This window comes from Periplaneta americana, chromosome 15, assembly GCF_040183065.1.
Source record: "Periplaneta americana isolate PAMFEO1 chromosome 15, P.americana_PAMFEO1_priV1, whole genome shotgun sequence".
In the NCBI taxonomy this organism is placed as follows: Eukaryota; Metazoa; Arthropoda; class Insecta; order Blattodea; family Blattidae; genus Periplaneta; species Periplaneta americana.
The window spans coordinates 130,399,288-130,421,327 of record NC_091131.1 but is presented as its reverse complement, the minus strand read 5'-3'; the positions used below and the strand labels follow the sequence as shown (position 1 = coordinate 130,421,327).

Below are 22,040 nucleotides of genomic sequence, written 5' to 3'. Positions count from 1 at the left end.
AGCAAGGCGACAGCTTCAGATACTTGGGGTGTACTATAACCAGTAACATGAGCTGCAGTCAGGAAGTCAAAAGGAAGACAGCAATGCCAAAGGAAGCTTTTAATAGAAAAAGGACCATCTTCTGCGCACCTCTGGAAAAAGAACTAAGGAAGAGATTAGTGAAGTGCTTTGTGTGGAGCGTGGTATTGTATGGGGCAGAAACGTGGATATTACGACGAAGTGAAGAAAAGCGTTTGAAATGTGGGTTTGGAGAAGAATGGAACGTGTGAAGTGGACAGACAGAATAACAAATGAAGCTGTGCTGGAAAGAGTGGATGAAGAAAGAATGATGCTGAAAGTGATCAGAGGAAAAGGAATAATTAGGTCACTGGCTGATAAGAAACTGCCTACTGAAGGATGCACTGAAAGGAATGGTGAAGAGTTCCCTTGAGCAGAACACTAAATAAATCAACTATATATGTATATACTGCATATGCACTATATTTACGAAATATTTTTTGCGAAGTTTTTGCTGTGAATTGTAACTATTTTTTTAAATAAAGAATATTATTGAAGAAAGAATTTGAAATGATAAATTAATACTAAAGGCAGGATTTGTTCCCTAGTATGAAATACACTAGCATAGAACATTTCAGAATTGACCTCAAAGAGTGTGGAAGTTAAGAGGGAAACGGATTTTGAATATTTAAATTACGGGAAATGAACAACAAACTTACGAAAAATGAGACGTTCTGTTAATATTTAAAATTGCCAAGTGAATTGGCATAGTCTCACGTTTTAGGTCATAACTCGAAGAGTGATAGATATATTTAAAAACTTTTTTTACCGTAGGTACTATTGTGGTAAGTGTATTCAGTTTCCCCCCCCCCCCCGAAGTTGTACGTATCTTCATCGTTTAAATTTGTAGCATACGAAATGAATTTCAAAGAAATAGTTTATTACTAGGGTTCAGATTTCTATGACCTATAAACTCTGGAACTATGCAGGCACTTATGCCCTAAGAAGTACCAAAATATGACATAAAAACTTGGAAATATAACTTATAACAAATTAAACATTGTTTTAAAGATACTTAAAAATTGCCATATTCACCATTTCGCTAATGATTGTTTGAATATTAAGTCCTTGCACTGCCCACGGCGGACTGTTCACCCTATAAAAATTAGAAGAAAGAAGAAGGGATGAAAAATGTCCAACGTTTGTTCTATGCGTGACTAATTCTTTTACAGCTATGTTAATAGGGTCACTGATTGTTAATGATATATAACCTGGCAACAGCAGGGTTGGATCCTCTTTAGCATCATGTTTGGAAAAGATGAAGGTGAGACCGACCAGCAACAATTTGACCGTATGTCTGACATTATTTTTTCCTTTGTGTTTTGACAACTTACTGCTGGGAATACAGCTACCTTCAAACTGCAATAAACCACAACATAGGCCTATTCCCAAGAAAATAAAATATGCACAAGTGGGAAAAGAGGGAAATTCATTTCCTGTATGTGAAAATCATAGCCTACGTGATAAGGCTAATGATAATGGGATGAGAATGGTGGATTTTGCCTCAGGAAAAGATCTGGTTGTCACAGGGACATGGTTTCGTCATAAAACATCCACAAAGGAACGTGGAAGTCCCCAGGTGGGAACACAATTAATCAGATTGATCTTTATTAGCCGATAGGTGTCATTGATTATACAGTATGTGTGCCATGTTAGAAGTTGACGAGGCACCAACATAGTACCAGACCATTTTTTGTATGCATGACGCATAAATTAAAATTAAAGATTAATATGAATGGAAGGACGAAGGCAAGAAAAGTGAAAAGATGAAACATAAATGCATTGAATGAAGAAGAAATAAAAGTTAAATTTATGGAAGCAATAACAGAAAACATTAAGAAATTGGAAATAGAGAAGGATGAGACTATTGATAAGATATGGAACTTAATAAGAAAAGGGATTGAAGAAGCTGCAGGGAAGATAATAATTGGGAAAGAGCATAAAACAAAGAGGAATGGTTGGTTTGATGAAGAGTGTGGAAGTGAGATAGAAAAAAAATAGTTCCTATAGGAAGATGATCAACACAAATATAAGAAGGAATGAACAACAATGCAAGGGGGATAGAAAAAAAGCACATAAATTGCTGAGAAAGAAAAAGAGAGAATATTAAAAAAAAAAAACATTATGAACCATACAAACATCATTTGACAATATTTTTTTTTATTTTAGTAGGTTATTTTACGACGCTTTACCAACATCTTAGGTTATTTAGCGACTGAGTGAGATGAAGGTGATAATGCCGGTGAAATGAGTCCGTGGTCCAACACCGAAAGTTTCCCAGCAATTGTTCATATTAGGTTGAGGGAAAACCCCGGAAAAACCTGAACCAGGTAATTTTCCCCGACCGGGAATCAAACCCGGGCCACCTGGTTTCGCGACCAGATGCGGTAACCGTTATTCCACAGGTGTGGGCTCATTTGACAATAGACAGGCGAAGAGCTTTTATAGACAAGTAAACCATATGACAAAAGGCTTTAAACCTCAAACAATATTAGTAAGAAACAAGAAGGGAGAGATTGTAAAAAAATAAGGAACAAGTGTTAGTGGTATGGTGAGATTATTACAAAGGCCAATTTGAATGTGACGCAGATGATAACAAGGAAATAATACAGGCACATACAGCGGAATTGTACATTGAACCTCCAGATACCTACCTTAGACGTGGAAATGGCAATAGATAAATTAAGAACTTTCTTGTGTTAAATATTAACGTAGCCTACCTTGTTAACATGTTTCGACCTATTTTGGGTCATCTTCATAACTGGTCGTTGTTGGTCTTGGCGCCTCTTGTTTCCTGTGAGGGTGTGTTCGTGTGGTATAGTGTAGAGTCAAAGAGTGTATGTGTTTTGAAATTGAGTTGTGTGTTGAGAATATCGTTGGGGTGTGTTTTCGTGTGTCTGTATACTTCAAATTGTTCTAGTGTGTTGAGTTTCTGGCTTTTTGGTTGGATGTGCAGTATTTCCATGTCTGTGTTGATGTCTCTGTAGGTATGGTTGGCATTTGTGATGTGTTCTTTGACTCTACACTACGAACGCACACTCACAGGAAACAAGAGGCGCCAAGACCAACAACGACCAGTTCTGAAGATGACCCAAAATGGGTCGAAACATGTTAACAAAGTACGTTAATATTTAACACAATATTTATCATACATATTCCGAAGTGATACAGTGTTAAAAGTTGTGTAATCAAGATGGATAAGATAAATTGAAAAATGGTAAGACAGTAGGATATGAGCTAATCAAATATGGGGGAACAGAATTAAAGATAGTTCTGTATAAACTAGTGTTGAAGATTTGGGAGGAGGAGCAGATTCCGAAACAACGCAAACATGGTATAATCAATCCAATACATAAAGATAAAAATGAAGTATTGGAATGTATGCACCAACTAGGTTTCCCCAGGAAACTAGTAACGATGTGCAGAGCTCTCAATAGGGATGTATATTCAACAGTAAAGATAGGCAGGAACCTATCAAATGACCTTAAACTGGGTAAAGGTTTGAGACAAGGGGATACAATAGCACCCTTTTTTATCTAATATTGTACTTGAAATTGTAATTAGGAAGGCTTCCATCCAAACTAATGGAACAATATTTAATAAATGTAGTCAGATTCTAGCCTATCCAGATGATCTTGTTATACTGGGAAGAAGACAAAAGGATGTTAATGAATCATTTACAGCTTTAGTGCAGCAAACTAGTAAATTTGGATTAGATATTAATGAGCAAAAACCGAAATATATAGTTTTGTCAAGGAACTCCCATCTGGAAAATAAGATAATGAAAATAGATAAATGTAGTTTTGAAAAATTGATAAATTCACATATTTAGGCACATGTTTGGCAAGTAATAATAACATTCATACAGAAGTAGAAACTAGCATTAATACAGTAAATAGAACATATTATGCCCTTCTATCCATATTGAAAAGTCAGATGGTACATAGAAATACGAACCTAAGAATATATAAATCTCTTATAAGACCTGTAGTAACCTATGGAGCAGAGATCTGAACCCTATACGCAGACATCAGTAAATGGCTGGCCGTTTTTGAACGGAAAATTTTGAGGAAAATAATGGGAGCAGTCAAAGTTAATGATGAATGGAGAATAAGGACCAACAATGAACTGTACAAGGATTTGGATTTGGTCGCATTTATAAAAATGATGAGATTTAAGTGGATAGGACATTTGAATAGCATGGAGGAAAATAGAGGTCCTTATCAAGTTTTTGTTAATCAACCGCAGGGGAAAAGACAGAGAGGGAGACTAAAGCTAGATGGTGGGATGATGTGTATAATAACATAAGGAAGTGTAAAATCACAAGGTGGAAGACAAGATCTAAGGACAGAGATGACTGGAGAAGGCGAGGGTCCGCATTTGACTGAAGTGCCACTTAAGAAGAAGATGAAGAAGAAGAAGAAGGAGAAGAAGAAGAAGAAAAAGCAGAAGAAATAAAATAAAAAATTAATAAGCGAACGCAAACAAAATCTCTTGCCATTATTGGATACAGAACATGTAAATAATACTTGGAGAACTGCTAAAACTGTTGTAATATAACTAAACATACGCTTCTATAGTCGTATCATTTTTCAATCAAATATAACTTAATGCTAAAACACTGTATGTGTTTGTATGATAAAAAATATACATTTATATGTCTAATGAAAACCATATCATCGTGTTCAGGAAAGCTAGCAATGTGTTCAATTTAAGTTAAATGTGCGAAAAAAAAAATATATATATATGTGACGTCATAGAAATCCGAACCCAGTTTATTACCATATACATTATTGAGAGGAGATCTGCAGACAACATTCATACATTTTATTTTTGAATTGGTGAACTGTCCCATATGAATTAAGTGGAATTGCGGACCAATTATTGTCTGTGTCGTCTATGACGTTCATAACAGTCTTTCAGTTCTGGTTCCTTTTTTGCAGTCTGATTGGTATCCCATTGAGTGATTCCAGTACCAACACGATAGTCAGTTTCAGTTTGTGGTCTGTTTCTGGAGGCAAGATCTTGTACTTCCTCAGCACTGCAGACAACACAGCCTTCATTTCTGCCATAGCATATTTCATACCTGTTCAGAGGGAAGAAGTTTGGTGTAAGTAAAACAATAATCTGGATGTAGAATATTAGAAAAATGGATTTTAATGGCATTAATTATTCTAAAAAAATATTTCTTCTGAAAGGAATATATAGTGGGATTGGGCTACCTGTGTCTTTGATCTGCAATACAGAAAGAATCTAATTTCTGAGTGAAAAAGCTTCATGCAAAGTTCAGAGGTCATTTCTCGTTCACGAAGTTTTCTGTTTCGAGACTCGGCCTCTGGATCGTAAGTTGAAACTGTGATAGATTTTTTAACATCTGTGAAAATCTTCGTATAACTTTCTTCAGAAAATAGCAAAACTGAAGTTTAATGGTGTCGAAAAATTGTTATGATCATTTCATTTTGTTCACTTTCTTGTACGTAGAGCTAATACAAGAAATCGCGAAGCAAATCATTGCACTTAACGTGTGGTAAATCGCCATTGTAGTATTTTTGTTTAAAATGAACACCCATTAATATTTCACTAAAATTATTATTGTTTACTATGTGCATAACTTCTGGATAAATTAAATACCAGGTACATATTACAATGTGACCAAAATCTGTGCAATTGTTTAGGAGAAATCACTGTACGCAGATTATCATTAGCCTATCAGCAGTAGTTAGTGGCTCATTCAGGGTGATGTAGACTCATGAAAGGCAGGAATCAGAGTTTTACCGTTATTGAAAATTATGTAAAATCTGGGTAATGTAGAAGTGGATGTAAAAATAACAGTATCAGTAGATCCATTTCGTTTAACTTCAATGATATTAAAGAGAAAGATAGAGAGAAAGAAACAGAAAAAATATAGGCATTATTTTCGGATTATCCTTCATAATACGAAGTTTTTTTTTTTTTTTTTTTTTTTTTACCTAATGGCAGGCATTTGACATGCGTCATTCATCCAAGTATCTCCATCTACTGGCCGAAGCGCCAAAGCTTATAGTTCTTTGTTATAAAAATAACTATTGTGTTGCGCAGATTAAATCTACAAATGAGATGGTGAAATTGCTATCGACCAAAAATCTTTTTTTCTAAGAAAAAATTCATTTATGTACCGATATAAATTCTCCAAGCTCTAAAAACCCTCAAGCCAAACCAAATCATGTAGCGAAGGGTAAAGACGCCTTACTGTTAAAGGATTAATATACTTTCGTAAACCTAAACTTTACGTAGGACTGATCCACTGAAGAAAGACAATCTATTTTAACATTCATATCAATTTTCAATTCCGATATTCGTAACTGACAAAATTATATTAGAAATCATCATATTATGCGTATAGCTATTTTCAGACCATGTTCGAAATGAATATTATATACACTTACTTCAACCCCATAAAATATAAATGAAATCAATTTATTAATGTCTTCCTTTCACTATTACAAAAGATGGCTTTTGTGTGCAATCCGAAAGACTAAACTTTATCTTTTTATTTGATTGCATATTAAATGATTTCATTTATTTACCGCGTGGTTTTTTAATAAACGTTGAACAAAATCAAATAGGAACATTAATATAATTAGTAGCATGATTAAGAGCAGAATTGTTGTTATGTAACGCGTAAAACATACGAGAAGGAAGGCTTATGTGTCATCGTCATGACATTTATTTTTAAAGGTGGTAAAAATCATTGATATGACTGCCTTCAAAAGTAATGGAAAACTTGGTACTTGAAGATCCATATATCGTACGAAATAAAAAAAAACTAGTTTCTGAATGAGGGAACTCTTGGCAAACTTTAATGGTCATTTCTTGATCACATCAGAATGCATCTATGTTGTTGATCATCCTCATCTGTCGTACTGGCATCACAAGATTCTTGACACAGACCATAAGAATATAAAGTACTTCGTCGACCATTGGTCTCTAGATATTAGCATCCATCCATCCATGCAACCATATTTAATGACATATGAACATCAAGCAGTTCATGCGATTTTCTTACCTAAGCAAATTCTTGGACCTGCACTGAAGGGTATATATGCGAAAGGATGTCTTCCTTTGCTGTTTTCTGGCAGAAATCTTTCAGGGTCGAATTTCTCCGGATCAGGATAGTATTCTGGGTTCCGATGTAATATGTAAGGGTTGAATCCAACGTTGGTGCCAGCAGGAAGAACGTATTCGCCTGCAAAATTACAAATTATTTTTTCGTAGAATAAAATAATGTAGACCTATTGAAGTTTTTTTATACGTATACTCAAGGAATGCCTATTATTATTTTTAAGCTGCCTATCATAACTTCACAAATTGATAATCTATGATCACTGACTCTGGATGCTTTGCCCGATTATAAAGGCTTATTGTGGATAAAATACTAGTCGAGGACAGTTGGGACACAAGTCTTGTTCCGTAAATCAGAAACTTAAGGCCATAGCAAGCGAATTTACTGACACACACACATACACACAAATATTCTCTCTCTTTCGCTCTCTGTATATATCTTGAGTTGAAGAAAATACACATTTTAGAACGTACCCACTGCAACATCTTCGGTGAGGATTCTTCCATAGAGTGGAACACTGGGATATACTCTCAAAGTCTCTTTGAATACCAGCTCCATGTACTTCATTTCTTGCAAATCTTTGATAGTTGGTTCGCGGTCAGAATCTCCAAATATCTGGTTCAATTCCTCCATTACTTTGTCCTAGTTAAATGTAATGAATTAGGTATGTTGTTTCAATAACAATATGATGCTCCAAATTGTATCGACTGCGTTAGTTTGTTCTTACATCCCTTGCTAGTTTTGCAGGACTGAACTTCTAATCTGTTCAGGAGTACTCACAATAAAATTAAAAAAAGATACGAAGTTTTCAGCAAAAACACAGAAACACAATAAATTCTTCAACTGAACATGAAAGAAAAAAGACATGAAGCTTAATCAACGAATCACACTCCACATATTACTGTTGGTACTCATTTACAAAACCAGACGATATTCTGGCATAGCACTTACCAGTTATGTAAAAGGATGTAATTTATGCACGATCGAATTTATTCTCGTATTTTCCTATTGCGTGAAACTTTTAAGTGACTGCTGGCTACGTGATTGTAAGGAATTTGGATGTTTGTAAGTTAATTATGTGTATCAAATATACCATTATGGATGTTGTGTTTGAGAGCTGTCTTATCTGTATCCCTTATGCTATGCTGTGGGTTCATTGACTCGATCCTGCAAGGAGCAAGATGCGCGTAGTATTACAGAAGTGGAAACGGACAGTTTATCTGATTTTGTGTGCGTTTAAACGTTCCACGTTAATAGGTAAACATTTACATTTAATTTGGTTCATAAATAATTCTTTAAGAGGGATTTCTGTGTTGTTGCTACGGGATAACTTACAGTAAATGTTAAGTTCCAAGCTAAACGTAAAGTCATTTTTCGGGGTTTCCACAGAAATCAACCAATGTTTTGTATAATCTACTTATATGACGTATGTCCATGTCCATAAGGTAGAAAAAAAATACGCTCGGGTAAAAGTGGTTATTACGAGAAAAAAATCATACAAAGGGGAATCTAGTTATCTTATGCTTAAAAGTTAATTTCTGTAAACATGCAAGCATTAACAAGTTAAGAAAATATGTTATACAGATTGTTCCATTTATCTTGCTCACCCAAAATATTTTTTTTTCTTTTGCGCTAGTAAGCACATACAGCATGACCTACGTATCTATTTGCACCCCTCAATATTTAGCTCATTAAAGTAGTATAGTGTGATATATTTTTGAACATGACATAGAGAGTGGGGAGGTTCACACTATATAGTGAAAAAAAAATATGTTATTGAATTTCAAGTGCACATCACTTGTTTTGTTCCTTTTGGTTAGGAGAATAATGCTGCAAAATATTAGACCAGTTCGAGTTCATTTAGTACTGCCTCACAGTACCTAATTTTCTGAAAATTTCCGAAAATCAATATTCCATGTTTTAAGTTCAATGAAGAAAGTCTGACATAGTGATGCGGTAATACTCAATCGTATTAAATTCTATATTACTTAATTTTCTGGCGAACCTCGTAAATCTGGCTGCAACACATTAAAAAGTACCGGTAACGTATAACCTACCTCATTAGAGAATCTGGAGTGTTGGTTGGCGGTAGAATGCTGCCAATATTCCAGAAGGCATTTCAAGTTTACTTCTTTCACCATAAAATTAAAATATTGCCAATGGAAAAAGCTATAAACATTGTTATTGATGAACTGAATGAACTTTGGTTAGAAGCTTCTGTCCAAACTGTTGAGGAAGTAGATCGAGTAGCTGTATTAGTTATTGGTTTTAATGGCGCTCCCAGGAATTTCTCTTGGAGGTGGTCCAATAAAAGAATGTTAAATTACATAAATACACAAACGCACACACACACACACACACACGCACACATACCTTCGATTTTTTTTACAAAACAAAGTCCAGTTTTCTTGACTTTTTCTTTAGTCCGTTAACATCATCTTTTGGAGAAACTGTGATATCACGATGAATGTTTAGCAAAGCAAGACCATTTAGACGATCATTTCCCATGGTGTTCCTCAGGTACGACTTTAATCTCTTAAGAGTCGAAAACGACCTTTCACTTATACTTGTGGATACTGACAATGTTAACAAAATCTTCAACAGCTCTTTTACGAGGGTGGATCGGAAAGTAACACACAATAATTTTTTTACTGTGTTGGTATTGCGGCTGGGATGTTGACATTTCACCGAGATATAGTTTGAAGTATTCACTACAGACACAATTTGTTTTACGATGAAAGAGTAATGGAACGGAGAAAAATTCTCTCCGGCGCCGGGATTTGAACCCGGGTTTTCAGCTCTACGTGCTGATGCTTTATCCACTAAGCCACACCGGATACAACTCCGACGCAGGTTAGAATCGTCTCAGATTAAGCTCCAACTCTTGGGTTCCCTTTAGTGGCCGCCCTCTGCACTACGTCATAGATGTCTATGAACGCAGGACCGAAGTCCACACATGTGCTGAGGTGCACTCGATATGAGTGACTAGTTGGCCGGGATCCGACGGAATAAGCGCCGTCTTAAATCACGAAGTGATTTACGCATATCATATATATTATTTTAATGTACCGAAGTACATATGATATTTCCATGCTGATATTCTGCGTCATCATACGATGAAAGAGTAATGGAACGGAGAAAAATTCTCTCCGGCGCCGGGATTTGAACCCGGGTTTTCAGCTCTACGTGCTGATGCTTTATCCACTAAGCCACACCGGATACAACTCCCAAGAGTTGGAGCTTAATCTGAGACGATTCTAACCGGCGTCGGAGTTGTATCCGGTGTGGCTTAGTGGATAAAGCATCAGCACGTAGAGCTGAAAACCCGGGTTCAAATCCCGGCGCCGGAGAGAATTTTTCTCCGTTCCATTACTCTTTCATCGTATGATGACGCAGAATATCTGCATGGAAATATCATATGTACTTCGGTACATTAAAATAATATATACAATTTGTTTTGCATGTGCATTTCTAGCGAGAGAAGCGCGAACTACGCAACAAAGATGGCGCGCATATTACTGTCGTCAACTTCTGAAGAGCAGCGAAGTGTTGTGCGATTTTTGTGGCTAAAGGACATAACCCAAGTGAAATTCACAGGGACATGTTTTGCGTGTACAGGGAAAACTGTATAGACCGTAGCAACATCTCCAGGTGGTGCGCATTCTTCGCAGACGGCCGTGAGAACCTTTGTGATTCGACACGTTCAGGGCAACCGGTAACATCTGCAACCCAGCGGAATGTCACAGGTATTGAGGCGGCGATTTTGAATGACCGGCGGATTCAACTGCAAACCTTATCTCAGCAGTTCAATATTTCATACGGTCCGGTGTACAATATCGTGCATGACATATTGAAATTTCATAAAGTTAGTGCCCGCTGGGTCCCTAAGAACCTGACAGACGACCACAAGAGCCAGCGAATGATGACATGCTTGGACGACTGAAGGCGTTACGCTGCAGAAGGGCATGACTTTCTGAAAGGAATTGTCACGGTGATGAGTCCTGGACGTACCACTACAAGCCCGAAATAAAGCAGGCCTCTGTGGAGTGGAAACATGCTGATTCCTCAGTAAAGAAAAAATTCATAGTGACCCAGTCTGATAAGAAAGTGCTTGTGACAGTGTTCTGTGAATGCTGCAGCCTACATTCAAACGTTGATATAGTTGTGTCGTGCCCTTCATGACAAACACCATAACATTAATGCTGACGATGTCGAACTTCTTCATGACAATGCTCCCCCCCATGTTGCGCTTCTGTTCGGGACAAAATCAACATATTTGGTTGGGAGGTACTCCACCACTCACCATACAGTCCAAACACAGTCAAGTACCGCCAATACTCATTATTAACAATAATAGCTACCTTGGCAACGCTAAACTCAATCTGCTAAGCATTGATGACAACGTGATGGTTGAAATACAGCGAGTACAGAATTGTGCATTCTTTGTTTGGCACTCGACTACGTTTTCAGCAGCAGAGCGCTCTATTTACCAACGATTGTAGTAGTCTGGCACTAGATGGAGTTGTCTAGTAGGAAAAATCGAAAGTTTTATGTACATATACGTGACACATGTTGGTGAAATTATATAGACAACGGAATTACATGCTATAAACGCTTAAAAATTCAGTAAAAATATTATAACTTATCACTTTGAGGGGGGTCCGGACCTCCCCCGTTGGGATACCCTTGACTGGTTTGGAGGTTGAGAAAATTCCAGCAATTCCAAAGGTTAAAAAGGGAACTGGAGGCTTACTGAGAAAGAAAGCATCAGAAAACCTGCATGAGTGGGATCTGGATGAGAAAATATTGTTCATATGTCTTTTGACACAATGACAGCCCACACAGGACAACAATTAGCAATTATACAAAAAAATGGTTACGGTTGGTTTGTAGGCAGTGTGTGCTGGAGATGATGTGCGGGAATGTTTTCAAGGTAATATTTGGTGTAACATCTGGTCCAAGTGTTCAACTGTTTTAGCGTTTTCAAGAATATGGCCGAATATTATCCAAAGTGCTTTCAAAGCTTGCGTGACAAGAGGCTGAATACTGTACTAACTTGAAAGATCTGCGTAGTAATGCAGTCTCTTTCTATTTAAAGACCAGTGACGAAGCTAAGGTGTCAATACTGAGTAGGCTAAAAAATCTGCTTATCTTTTTATAGAATAGATGTTTCTCAGCTTTTCTATAAAAATGTTTGTGACACAAAACCCACAAGAAGATGATGACCATTAATTTTCACCCCTAAACAGAATAAAAGTATAACAATGTAGCGTAGGGGTATTTGTCTCAGAGGACTCTGTTCGCCAAGGATATTTCTTATACCATGAAAATAGAAAATTTCTATTTCGTCTCCCACCATCCGCTATTTTAATTTGTAGATCTGGTGTCGACCTTCGTAAGCATATTTTATTTCATACGTCCAAGTTAAAAACGGTTTCTCTTTTAATTCTAGGAATAATGACCTCAATGTTCCCTCATTATGCATCATTTTACACAAAATTAATATGTAATACACACACGCATGCAGTTTTGATGAAACTAAAACCCAACAAGAAGCGCATTCACAGAAAACCAATATAGCGCGATGTATTATTATGACGGAAAGGCTAGCCGCATTTCGCACTGAGCTATAGTGAACTGATACACCTTCCCCGGTTCCCCCTCAGGTCGTAGCCATGCCTCTACAGGCTTCTGCCACAAGCCTCGCACTGAACTCGCCATCCTGGAATGACTGCCAGCAGTGAACTTAATGTATGAAAGGATCGGAGTGAAACCAAGTGTTTTGATACCGGTACATCGTTATTACGAACTTATAGGCCTGTTGTTACTAGGTATAACTCAAATTTCTTGAGTAGGATAAGCCTCAAAAGCCTCTTAAGAGCTTCGCCACTATTAAAGACATTGACTATGGAAACTGTGCCTCTTTCGGGAGAAGATTATCAATAACTGTTAGAGTTAAGTTTAATATTTCTGGTGAAATATCGCTCAGAGTTGTCCATTTTCGCATGCCAGGTGCATTTTATCATGTACGTTGGGTGAGTAAACTGCTCTATGTCTTGAAGTTAAATCTTTTCCAATACCAATTATTTCAGCTGACAGAGCACGAGAGAAATGCTTTCCAGGAATTTGTGTTGTTTGTAACCTGGTTTGTAACACTGCTTTACATTAAGCCATGGCCTACATGTTGGAACTTCTGTGATGCTCCTGGAAATTATCTCAGTCTTGTTAATAGCCTGCGTAAATGGCTACGGCGTACAGCACAATAAAAGGGGTTTCTATAGCTGTTCTCACTGCTATTTGACGCCATTTATGTCAATAATTGGCCCCACTTGTCTTGTTCTTAGTTTCCGTTTTTTATTGAATTTAAATGTCGAATGGTTGGAAGCATGTTAGAATCATAATCTCAATCAGCCGATGGTGACCGTTATATTAAATATTCTAGTAATAAAGACATTTGCCATAAACCACAGGACTACTTCATAGGGCCGATGTCTTGAAGTCATTACTAGAATATTTTTAATGAAGAAGGTTACAAGAAAGATATACATAGTATTAATTCCTCACTGTAATAAAAACAACTTTTGTTGAAAATAATTTTTCATTTGGTACCTAAGAAACAATTTATTCTGGGTGATCAAGATAATAGTACATTCTGTATATGTGTTAGTTGCCAGGTCTCTTTGTATTGTACCAGAAAGTTTCAATCATGAAAATAAGTGAATTTTCTGGAAATAACTTATTTTTTCATTTTAATTCCTCTACAAAATGATGTTAAAATATAACTACGACAATAGTAGTTTTAGCAGCACTGCTGGTGGTGGTGGTGGTGGTGGTGGTGGTGATGATGGTGGTGGTGGTGGTGGTATTGTAGTGGTAGTAATTATTTACCTGGATATCTTGATGTTGTGCAAGGCACCAGATGGAGAAGGATAGACAACACGTTGTTGTATCGTGACCCTGTTTTCAATACAAGAGAAGGTTGATCAGCAGTAAAAACCCCTCTTCTCCATACACTTAAAATAAACATGTAATTAGTCTAAGGAACGTATATTTTCAGAAATTAATTTTGTCGTTTCACAAGTATTTGGGTATTCTCATTGTATAAGTAAAAATGAAAACTGAAATGGTAAATGTGAGAAAATGGTGTCCATATGAAACAAAAAATTTGATTATTGTAAGGTAATTTAGACAGTAAAGAAATTTCATAAAAAATGTGGTACAAATGAATATTCGAGATTTTAATTATTGTCTTAGGGTGACCAACTTCTAATCACAAAAATACGGGAGACTTGGTCACGACAAATATTAGCTCAATTTTTTTAAGTACGAGGCCAGAATGCATTAATGGTTTTTATTAGATAATATGTAACTTATCTATTTAATTATAATACAAATAATGTTAGGCCACAATATTGAGTACAATAGTATTTAAAAAAATGTTATGTTTCTTAGTTTTAACTTATTTGCATTTGCCAACAGAATGTCACAAAACATTTAATTTTTTATCTCACTATGCAAGCTAAAAAACTCTGTATAATCATACGTACATGTTGTTACTCAAAAGATTATAGGCTCACCAGAACAGAACTGTATTCAATGGTACCTACTAAACTATCGACATTAATGTCAGTTTATGTCTAAATATAGTTAACGGTTATTATTATTAAGTTTCACAAAAATTTGGCAATTATGATTGATAAATGAAAAACATGCAAATGTTCAGTCTTTTGACTTATTTTAATGTAAAATATTAAGACAGTTATTTTACAATTACATTATTAGTGTTAACGTTTTCGCCAAATTGTATTATCTTAGTATTTGACATTAAAATAAGCCAAAAGACTGAACATTTTCATGTTTTTCATTTGAATATACTTGACGTATTGGAACTCAAAAAGGAATTCAAATCATTGATAAAGAAAAATACGGGATGATTTGGATATCAGTACGGAAGGTAGGAGGATAAAAAATAATTCGCTAAAATACGAGAGTTCCCAGAAAATATAGGATAGTTGGTCACCCTATATCGTCTCATAATTTCAGATGTTTCACTTCCCGAACACTCAAAGGAATTCATATGTAAGCATTAATGTATACATTAGGCCTATGTATGTGTATGTATATGTGTATGTATGTGTATGTGGGCGTATGTGCGCATATACTCATGTGCGTGTGTACGTGTATGCGTATGCACATGCACCACGATATTCTCTGCACATGAGATTTGAGGTATGCATAAAACCAAGTAAAGGTGATCTCATAAAGCTATCCACTTGTCAGATTTCATTGAGTGTAATTATTTTGTGTCGTAAGTCTCCATCCAGGATAATTAATATGAGGTTTTGTTTACTGTATCCCATCAGACATTACCGCTAGCATAATAGTGTCCACTTCGTCCTGGAGTTCCTTGTCTGTCAGAGTAGCACCATCTTTAACAGCTTGTAGCATCAGGTCTAGAAACGCGCTTTTCTCCTTTTTGCCTGAAATTGAAGCACAAACATTCTTAGTCTGTGAAAAATTAGTCATTCAAAATCTGTCGCTTAGGCTATTAGACCAGTGTAACAGTATGCCGTATACAGTCTCTAGATTAATATTGCTTAAATATAATTGAACAATGAATGATTAGCTTTATAACTTCTTTACTGTGTTAACATTAGAAAATGACCAGTGTAACAGTTTGCCATGCACAGTCGACAGATTAATATTGCTTAAATAAAACAATTTTATTTGAACCATTCGGCTATATTCTGTCACCATTTTGGAGTAAGGAATTACTTCTAAGATGTTAGCAATCTCTTGCTGAGTTAATGGTGACAGGGCTGCTATTTTATGCCTTAAAGCGGTTCTCAACCTTCTGAATATCACGGACCCTGCTTTATTTTGGTAGATCTCACAAAATATTTTGCATAATTTATACCCATGACATGTTTTATTCATTAAACATTTAGATAATGTATTGAATTAAGCATCCTTAATTAATCAGCAAGAAAAGAAGCAGATTAAGCGAAAATACAATAAAACTCGTAGACCAAGAGGGAAATTAAACCAAGAAAGAGACATCTCCGATATAAAGAAGATCGAGTATGCAGAATTTAATAAATTGATGAAGAAAGAAATAAGAAAAGACTTGCAAACTTTTAAAAACAAACAGGTGGAAGAAATCATGTAGTCTTCAAAATACAAAAGAAGAGTCAAGAGGGAACTGAGTGAAGGGAAACACTGGAAGTTTAGTTTAAAAAGTCAAACCGGAGAGAAAATCACACAAAGAGACAAGATTGTCGAATCGGCAACTTCCTTCTATAGACAACTGTACACGATTACAAGAATTTTTACAGCGGACTCAACAGTGAAGTTCATACAGACGCTTCCCAAAGATGAAGAAATACTTTCGATCCTTGCCAGCGAAGTGAGATCTTCTATAACAGAGTTAAAGTCAAGCAAAAGTCCAGGAGAGGCTGGCATTCTTAATAAACTGTTGAAACTCGGCGCCGACGAACTCATACCACCACAGAGATATTTAACAAGATTCTGCAAAGCGAAGTTATACCTGAACAATGGACTAAAAACACGACAATTATTTTACATAAGAAAGGTAAAAGAGACAATATAGATAACTACAGGCCATCAGCCTCATACCCAACTTGTATAAAGAGTTTTCGAAAATAATATTGCGCACTATCACTAAAACGCTGGAAGAAAATCAACCTCCGGAGCAAGCTGGATTTCGTTCTGGATTTTCAACGGCGTGCCACATTTAGACATTGACGCAGATCATGGAAAAAGTCCAGGAACACAATTTGAAATTGTATACAGCCTTTGTGGATTAAGCAAAAGCTTTCGATTCTATAGAATATATTAGTGTTTTAAAGGCTCTCAAGAATCAGAGGTTCCAGCAAAATAATATTAGACTACTTGGTGTGCTATACCAAAGAAACACAACAAAAGTGAAACTGCATACAGAAGGAATACCATTCAACATACAGCGAGGGGTGAGACAAGGAGATCCCTTGTCACCGATGATCTTTAATTGTGCATTGGAGGAGGTCTTTCGCAAGTTACCTTGGGGTCGCAAGCATGGCATATCTATTGACGGCAGAAAACTGACCAATCTACGCTCCGCTGATGACGTGGTTCTATTTGCCAGATCGAGAAAACGACTGGAAGAGATTCTGCACGATTTATACGAAGAAAGTATGGCAGTAGGCCTAACAATGAACACCAGCAAAACCAAAGTATTGACTAACGACGTAGAAGGACAGATAATCGTCAACAATGCGAACATCGAATGTGTCACGCAATACATTTACCTTGACCAGACCATATCATTTCAGAACAGCATGGATAAAGAAATCGATAGACGATAGCATCAGCATGGAAAAAGTTTTGGAATCTGTCCTTCATCCTAATGGACAACAGCCAGAAATTGCAGAACAAGAGGAAAATCTTCAATAGCTGCATTGCATCTGTACTTCTGTATGGGGCGCAATCCTGGTCACTCGCCAAGAAACAGATATAAAAATTAGGAAAATGTCAAAGAAGAATGGAAAGGAAAACACTCAGAATAAGCCTGAAGGACAGAGTCAGAAACGAAGAAGTACGGCGACGAAGCGGCATAGAGGACGTGGTCACACTAGCTAATAGGATGAAATGGCGCTGGGGAAGACACGTGGTACGAATGCAACCTACCAGATGCACACACGGCGACTCTGTGGGATCCAAGAATTGGCTGGAGAAACCGTGGACGACCGAGAACCAGATGGGGGAACGAGTTTAAGTTGCAGCTAGGAGGACTATGGACCAGAATAGGACGCGAAAGAACACGGTGGAGGGTCGCAGTCAACCAACTTTGAGCGGCAGCAACAACCAGTGCTAGTGTAATTGTGGACAATAAAACTAGAAATGTAAATATAGACCATCAGGTCGGCTCTTCTAATGGTCAAGACTCGAGCCACTCTGCCTAAGCAGGAGGCTATATTATTATTATTATTATTATTATTATTATTATTATTATTATACATTGATAACGATATAACATTTTAATTTTAAAATATAATGTGGAAATACCAGAAAATCTGGATATCTCGTACATAAATAGAAAATTACTTTACGTTATAGCATGTCTTTGTTCTAAAAAATAAAACCATTTTTTTAGATTTTACAATAACGTTGTTAATGGGATGGTTCATTTTGCACTGTCGCTGTCAGTTTTGAAAACTATGGCTCAATTGCAGATACTCTTAAATCGCAAGTTTAACTGCACATTAGCCCTATGTTTATTTCTATCCTAACTGAAAGCACCCGGCGTTGCCCGGGTTGTCCTTTTTACTTTTTTTAATTAAACTGGTTGTTAGACTTTTCAGAAATCTCAGAAACTCAACTATAGATAACCAAAACGAAAATCGTCTTTGCTAAGCTTTCCTCGCCTATAAATATGAATCTTTACATAGCGTCACTTACACGAATTAATGATCTTCTTAGCCAAATGCCTGCCAGAGTTAATTCAATTTAAAACGGCTGTAGATCAAGCACCTGAAGGCAAACATCTCATCATATGCCTTACGTTCAACTATTTTTTAATTTATATATATATATATATATATATATATTTATTTATTTATTTATTTGTCTTTGTTTATGTACTTATTCTGGTGTAGTTAAGGCCATTATTTCTTCCCTTCCACATTACCAGGAATACGAATGAAATAATAAAAACATGAAACTATAAATAAAGTAAAACCAAACGAAAATATATGAAGACTATAGTCACACAAACTTTAAATGAGCCAGCATTGTCTTGAAACTCAGCAAAACAAAAACACACCCTTCGATCCCTATACGCCCACTTAGCATTGTCTCAATGCTCTACAGATCTTACATTTTATCTGTACCGGTCAATGACTGTTAAATTTCATGTGGTTTATCTTAGTCGTGGGAGTCAGCGTATTAAAAAGCATTATAATCTTTCTACCGTCTCCTTTCCTCCCCACTGAAAATGTGACGTTGCACAGAGGCAGGGATAAAATAATCATAAGATATGTACATTGATCTGAAGCTGTGCATTTTACGTAATTTAATGTCCATATATGCTTTCACTTGAATTTCAGAGACAGCTGACGATAAACAGGGAATTTCCTTGTTCCCAGTCTGAACCCATTGGGATCTCATCATGAGCCGTAATTTCTCTCTCTATCGGTCGTACCAAAGAATCAATATATACATATATAATTCAGAACATATTAATTATATTAATTCTTATTTTATAAACAGAATACGGATAAAATATAAACTCGCAATAAGTAACTTTTAACATAAAGACTAATGTTCTGAAAGGCGTATACTAGTATTTTAGAAATTAAGAGCTCGTTATTTCCACAACGCATAACATACTACATTGGCAACGTGATTATAGAGATAGAATTTCGCAGTAACACATTTTCGGACATGAACAACAATAATTTGAGAGACGTACATTTTAGAATTATACAGTGTTATTTTCAGTCGGCTTACATACATTCACGTACTACATTAGCAAGATGACAAAAGTATCATTGAATTGTTTTTTGATATGTGTAAAATCTTTCTTCCTCCACTCCTTTGTATAAAATATAATTGAGAATGTGAAAAAGATGCAATTTTTAAGTTAATGTCTGCAACTTTGAGCGACTGTCCTTGAGCTTCATTTTAATAAATGGCCATTATAAATGCAGTAGCACTGAAATTGCAGTTGCTTAAAATCGAAAGGCATAGGAAGGCATAGGATGAAAACATCTTCTTTCTTTTTGCCAGTTAATATTCTCACTTCTATTAAGTTTTGCATGAGTGTTTTTGAAACAATTCTTGTTCCATTGCATAAGTTTGGTGGGTCAATATTTCGCAATAGTACAAATATTGATGATTCAGTGTTAAATTATGTGGTAGCAATCCTTGTGGTTCAAATGAATTCAAGAATCCAGTTATAAAAAACAGCCTGCTTAGTATCTACAAGTGCATTGAGAAATTCATAATATGGTTCTGGACTGTGTAAAGAAATGTATTGCATGAATTATTTAGATTTTGGCCTTCATGATGTATTAACACTGTTATTTAATTTCGTGTTATAATTTCCATGGCCTCGTGAAAGTCGATGTAGAATAGTACAGACAATAATAAAGAACAATTGACTATAGAAGATTGCATTTTAGTATTATACAGGAATGTTTGATCGTATTCATTTTTATTTTTTAATTAATTTAACGTCCATTTGCACAATTTTAATAAAGCCTATGTTTTTCTCCTGGTTATGGAGGTTAAATGTGCATACATGCACGCACGCGCATGCACACACACACGCACACGAACAGTCGCACGAGCACGCGCACGCACACACACATTCACTTTTATATATTAAGATAATTAATTTGTTTTGAAGAAAACTTAAGCAGGAAGTAATATATTACTTACTGAAGTATGTTCATGCAACTGGTATTAAATATTTTGTTGCAATTCGGGTTGAATCGAGGTTCATGGACCTTGCATGTAACTAAGATTACAACAGGTTCGTTGTAGGAAACGCGATTTTTAAACAAGAATCAGAAGATAATTATGTTAACATCTCCTCTTCTCCTTTGACGGTCAAACTAAATTTGCCACATAGGAGGTGTCTTTCATCCAATTATTTCTTACATTGCAGAGAGAAAGATTTTCCCCCACTTTTAATGTTCATAAATCAAGATTCTTTTACATTTCCAACGATATCCGACGAGAGATCATCATCATTTGTTGCTGGAAAGTCACTAAGATTAGGAAAGGAATGGAATACTCGATTGGTAACTCAGGAGGCTACAAGCTTGATTTCTTTACCGTAGTTTTAATCATATCCTAAATTGTGAACACTGTTAATGTTGGACTCTGAGGGCTGAAATTTGAAAAATTTTAGAAATAAAAATATCATATGGTTAGACAAAATTTGCAAATCAAGAGGAGTCCCTCAGGCGATCTCATTTCTGTTAAACTCTGTCTGAAAAATCTAAGATAAGCAAAACATAATATTGCAACAATCCGAGAAAAATCAACGAAAATAATAAAACCTTAATTGAGGCGATTAGAAACAAGGGGTGTAACTGCTCTTACGTTATTTTCCATAAAAGGTTATTAAAAGTTATTAAGCATTAGTAAATTCTGTGAAGTTTTAATATGGTTAAGAGATATATCTCTTTACCACTGAAATTTTAAATGCTTTAGTTTACCCTGGATGTACTTAAATCATTTCTTTTAGAAATGTCACTTACACCCGTTTGCTTCTAACCGTCTCAATTGAAATATCGTTTGAAAACACACCTTGGTTCTGCGACTCCCTTTCGAATCACTCCCGGAGGGGCAGCAGACTACAGGTTGGGAACCGCTGGTTTAAAACATTCAGTCATCGTGAAGTTACATGAAGGACTGCTCCTTCCTCTCAGTCCTGACCGTTGGAGTTTTTAATTTGTTACTCCGTGAAATATGAACAGTATTACCTTTTTAAGAAGAGCCAATGGGTACAGAAAATTAGATCGTATAAAAATAAAGACATTGGAAATAAATTACAAATATTTTCAATAGGTCTAAATGATTAAGTTTAATAGCATTTTTTTTTAACTGCTGTAGACAGAATGGCATAACATGATTTCCTGAATTAACATATCAATGTAAACCATAGGGATTCTGAAACATAGGAAGGCCAAGAAAAAGATGCAAATTTTTGTTTTGAATTCGGACTAGGCGATTCGCGTAATTCGTGAAATGAAGAAGGAGATAATTGTACAATACCAACAAAAACATGCCTAAGTTTGCACTTTGGAAATGCAATTTTCCAAATCCAATTTCAGCCCAGGAAAGCATTAAATGTAGTCCTATCGAAGTTCAA

The 22,040-nt window shown here is 35.9% G+C and overlaps 1 protein-coding gene across 3 annotated transcripts in view; it reads right to left on the bottom strand.

Moving 5' to 3' along the window:
* LOC138715329 (cytochrome P450 4C1-like) overlaps positions 1-22,040 on the bottom strand; it is a 150,168-nt gene that overhangs the window by 46,532 nt on the left and 81,596 nt on the right. For 2 of the 3 annotated variants that reach the window (XM_069848120.1, XM_069848121.1), the window contains 5 exons: positions 15,530-15,639; positions 14,048-14,116; positions 7,633-7,801; positions 7,103-7,282; positions 871-5,143 (listed from right to left, as the gene is read on the bottom strand). In XM_069848120.1, coding sequence (XP_069704221.1) covers positions 4,977-5,143; positions 7,103-7,282; positions 7,633-7,801; positions 14,048-14,116; positions 15,530-15,639 — 695 coding nt within the window. In that variant the 3' untranslated portion in view covers positions 871-4,976. Of the gene's footprint in view, positions 1-870; positions 5,144-7,102; positions 7,283-7,632; positions 7,802-14,047; positions 14,117-15,529; positions 15,640-22,040 lie in introns of those variants that run through there. The other variant, XM_069848122.1, reaches the window with a different exon arrangement.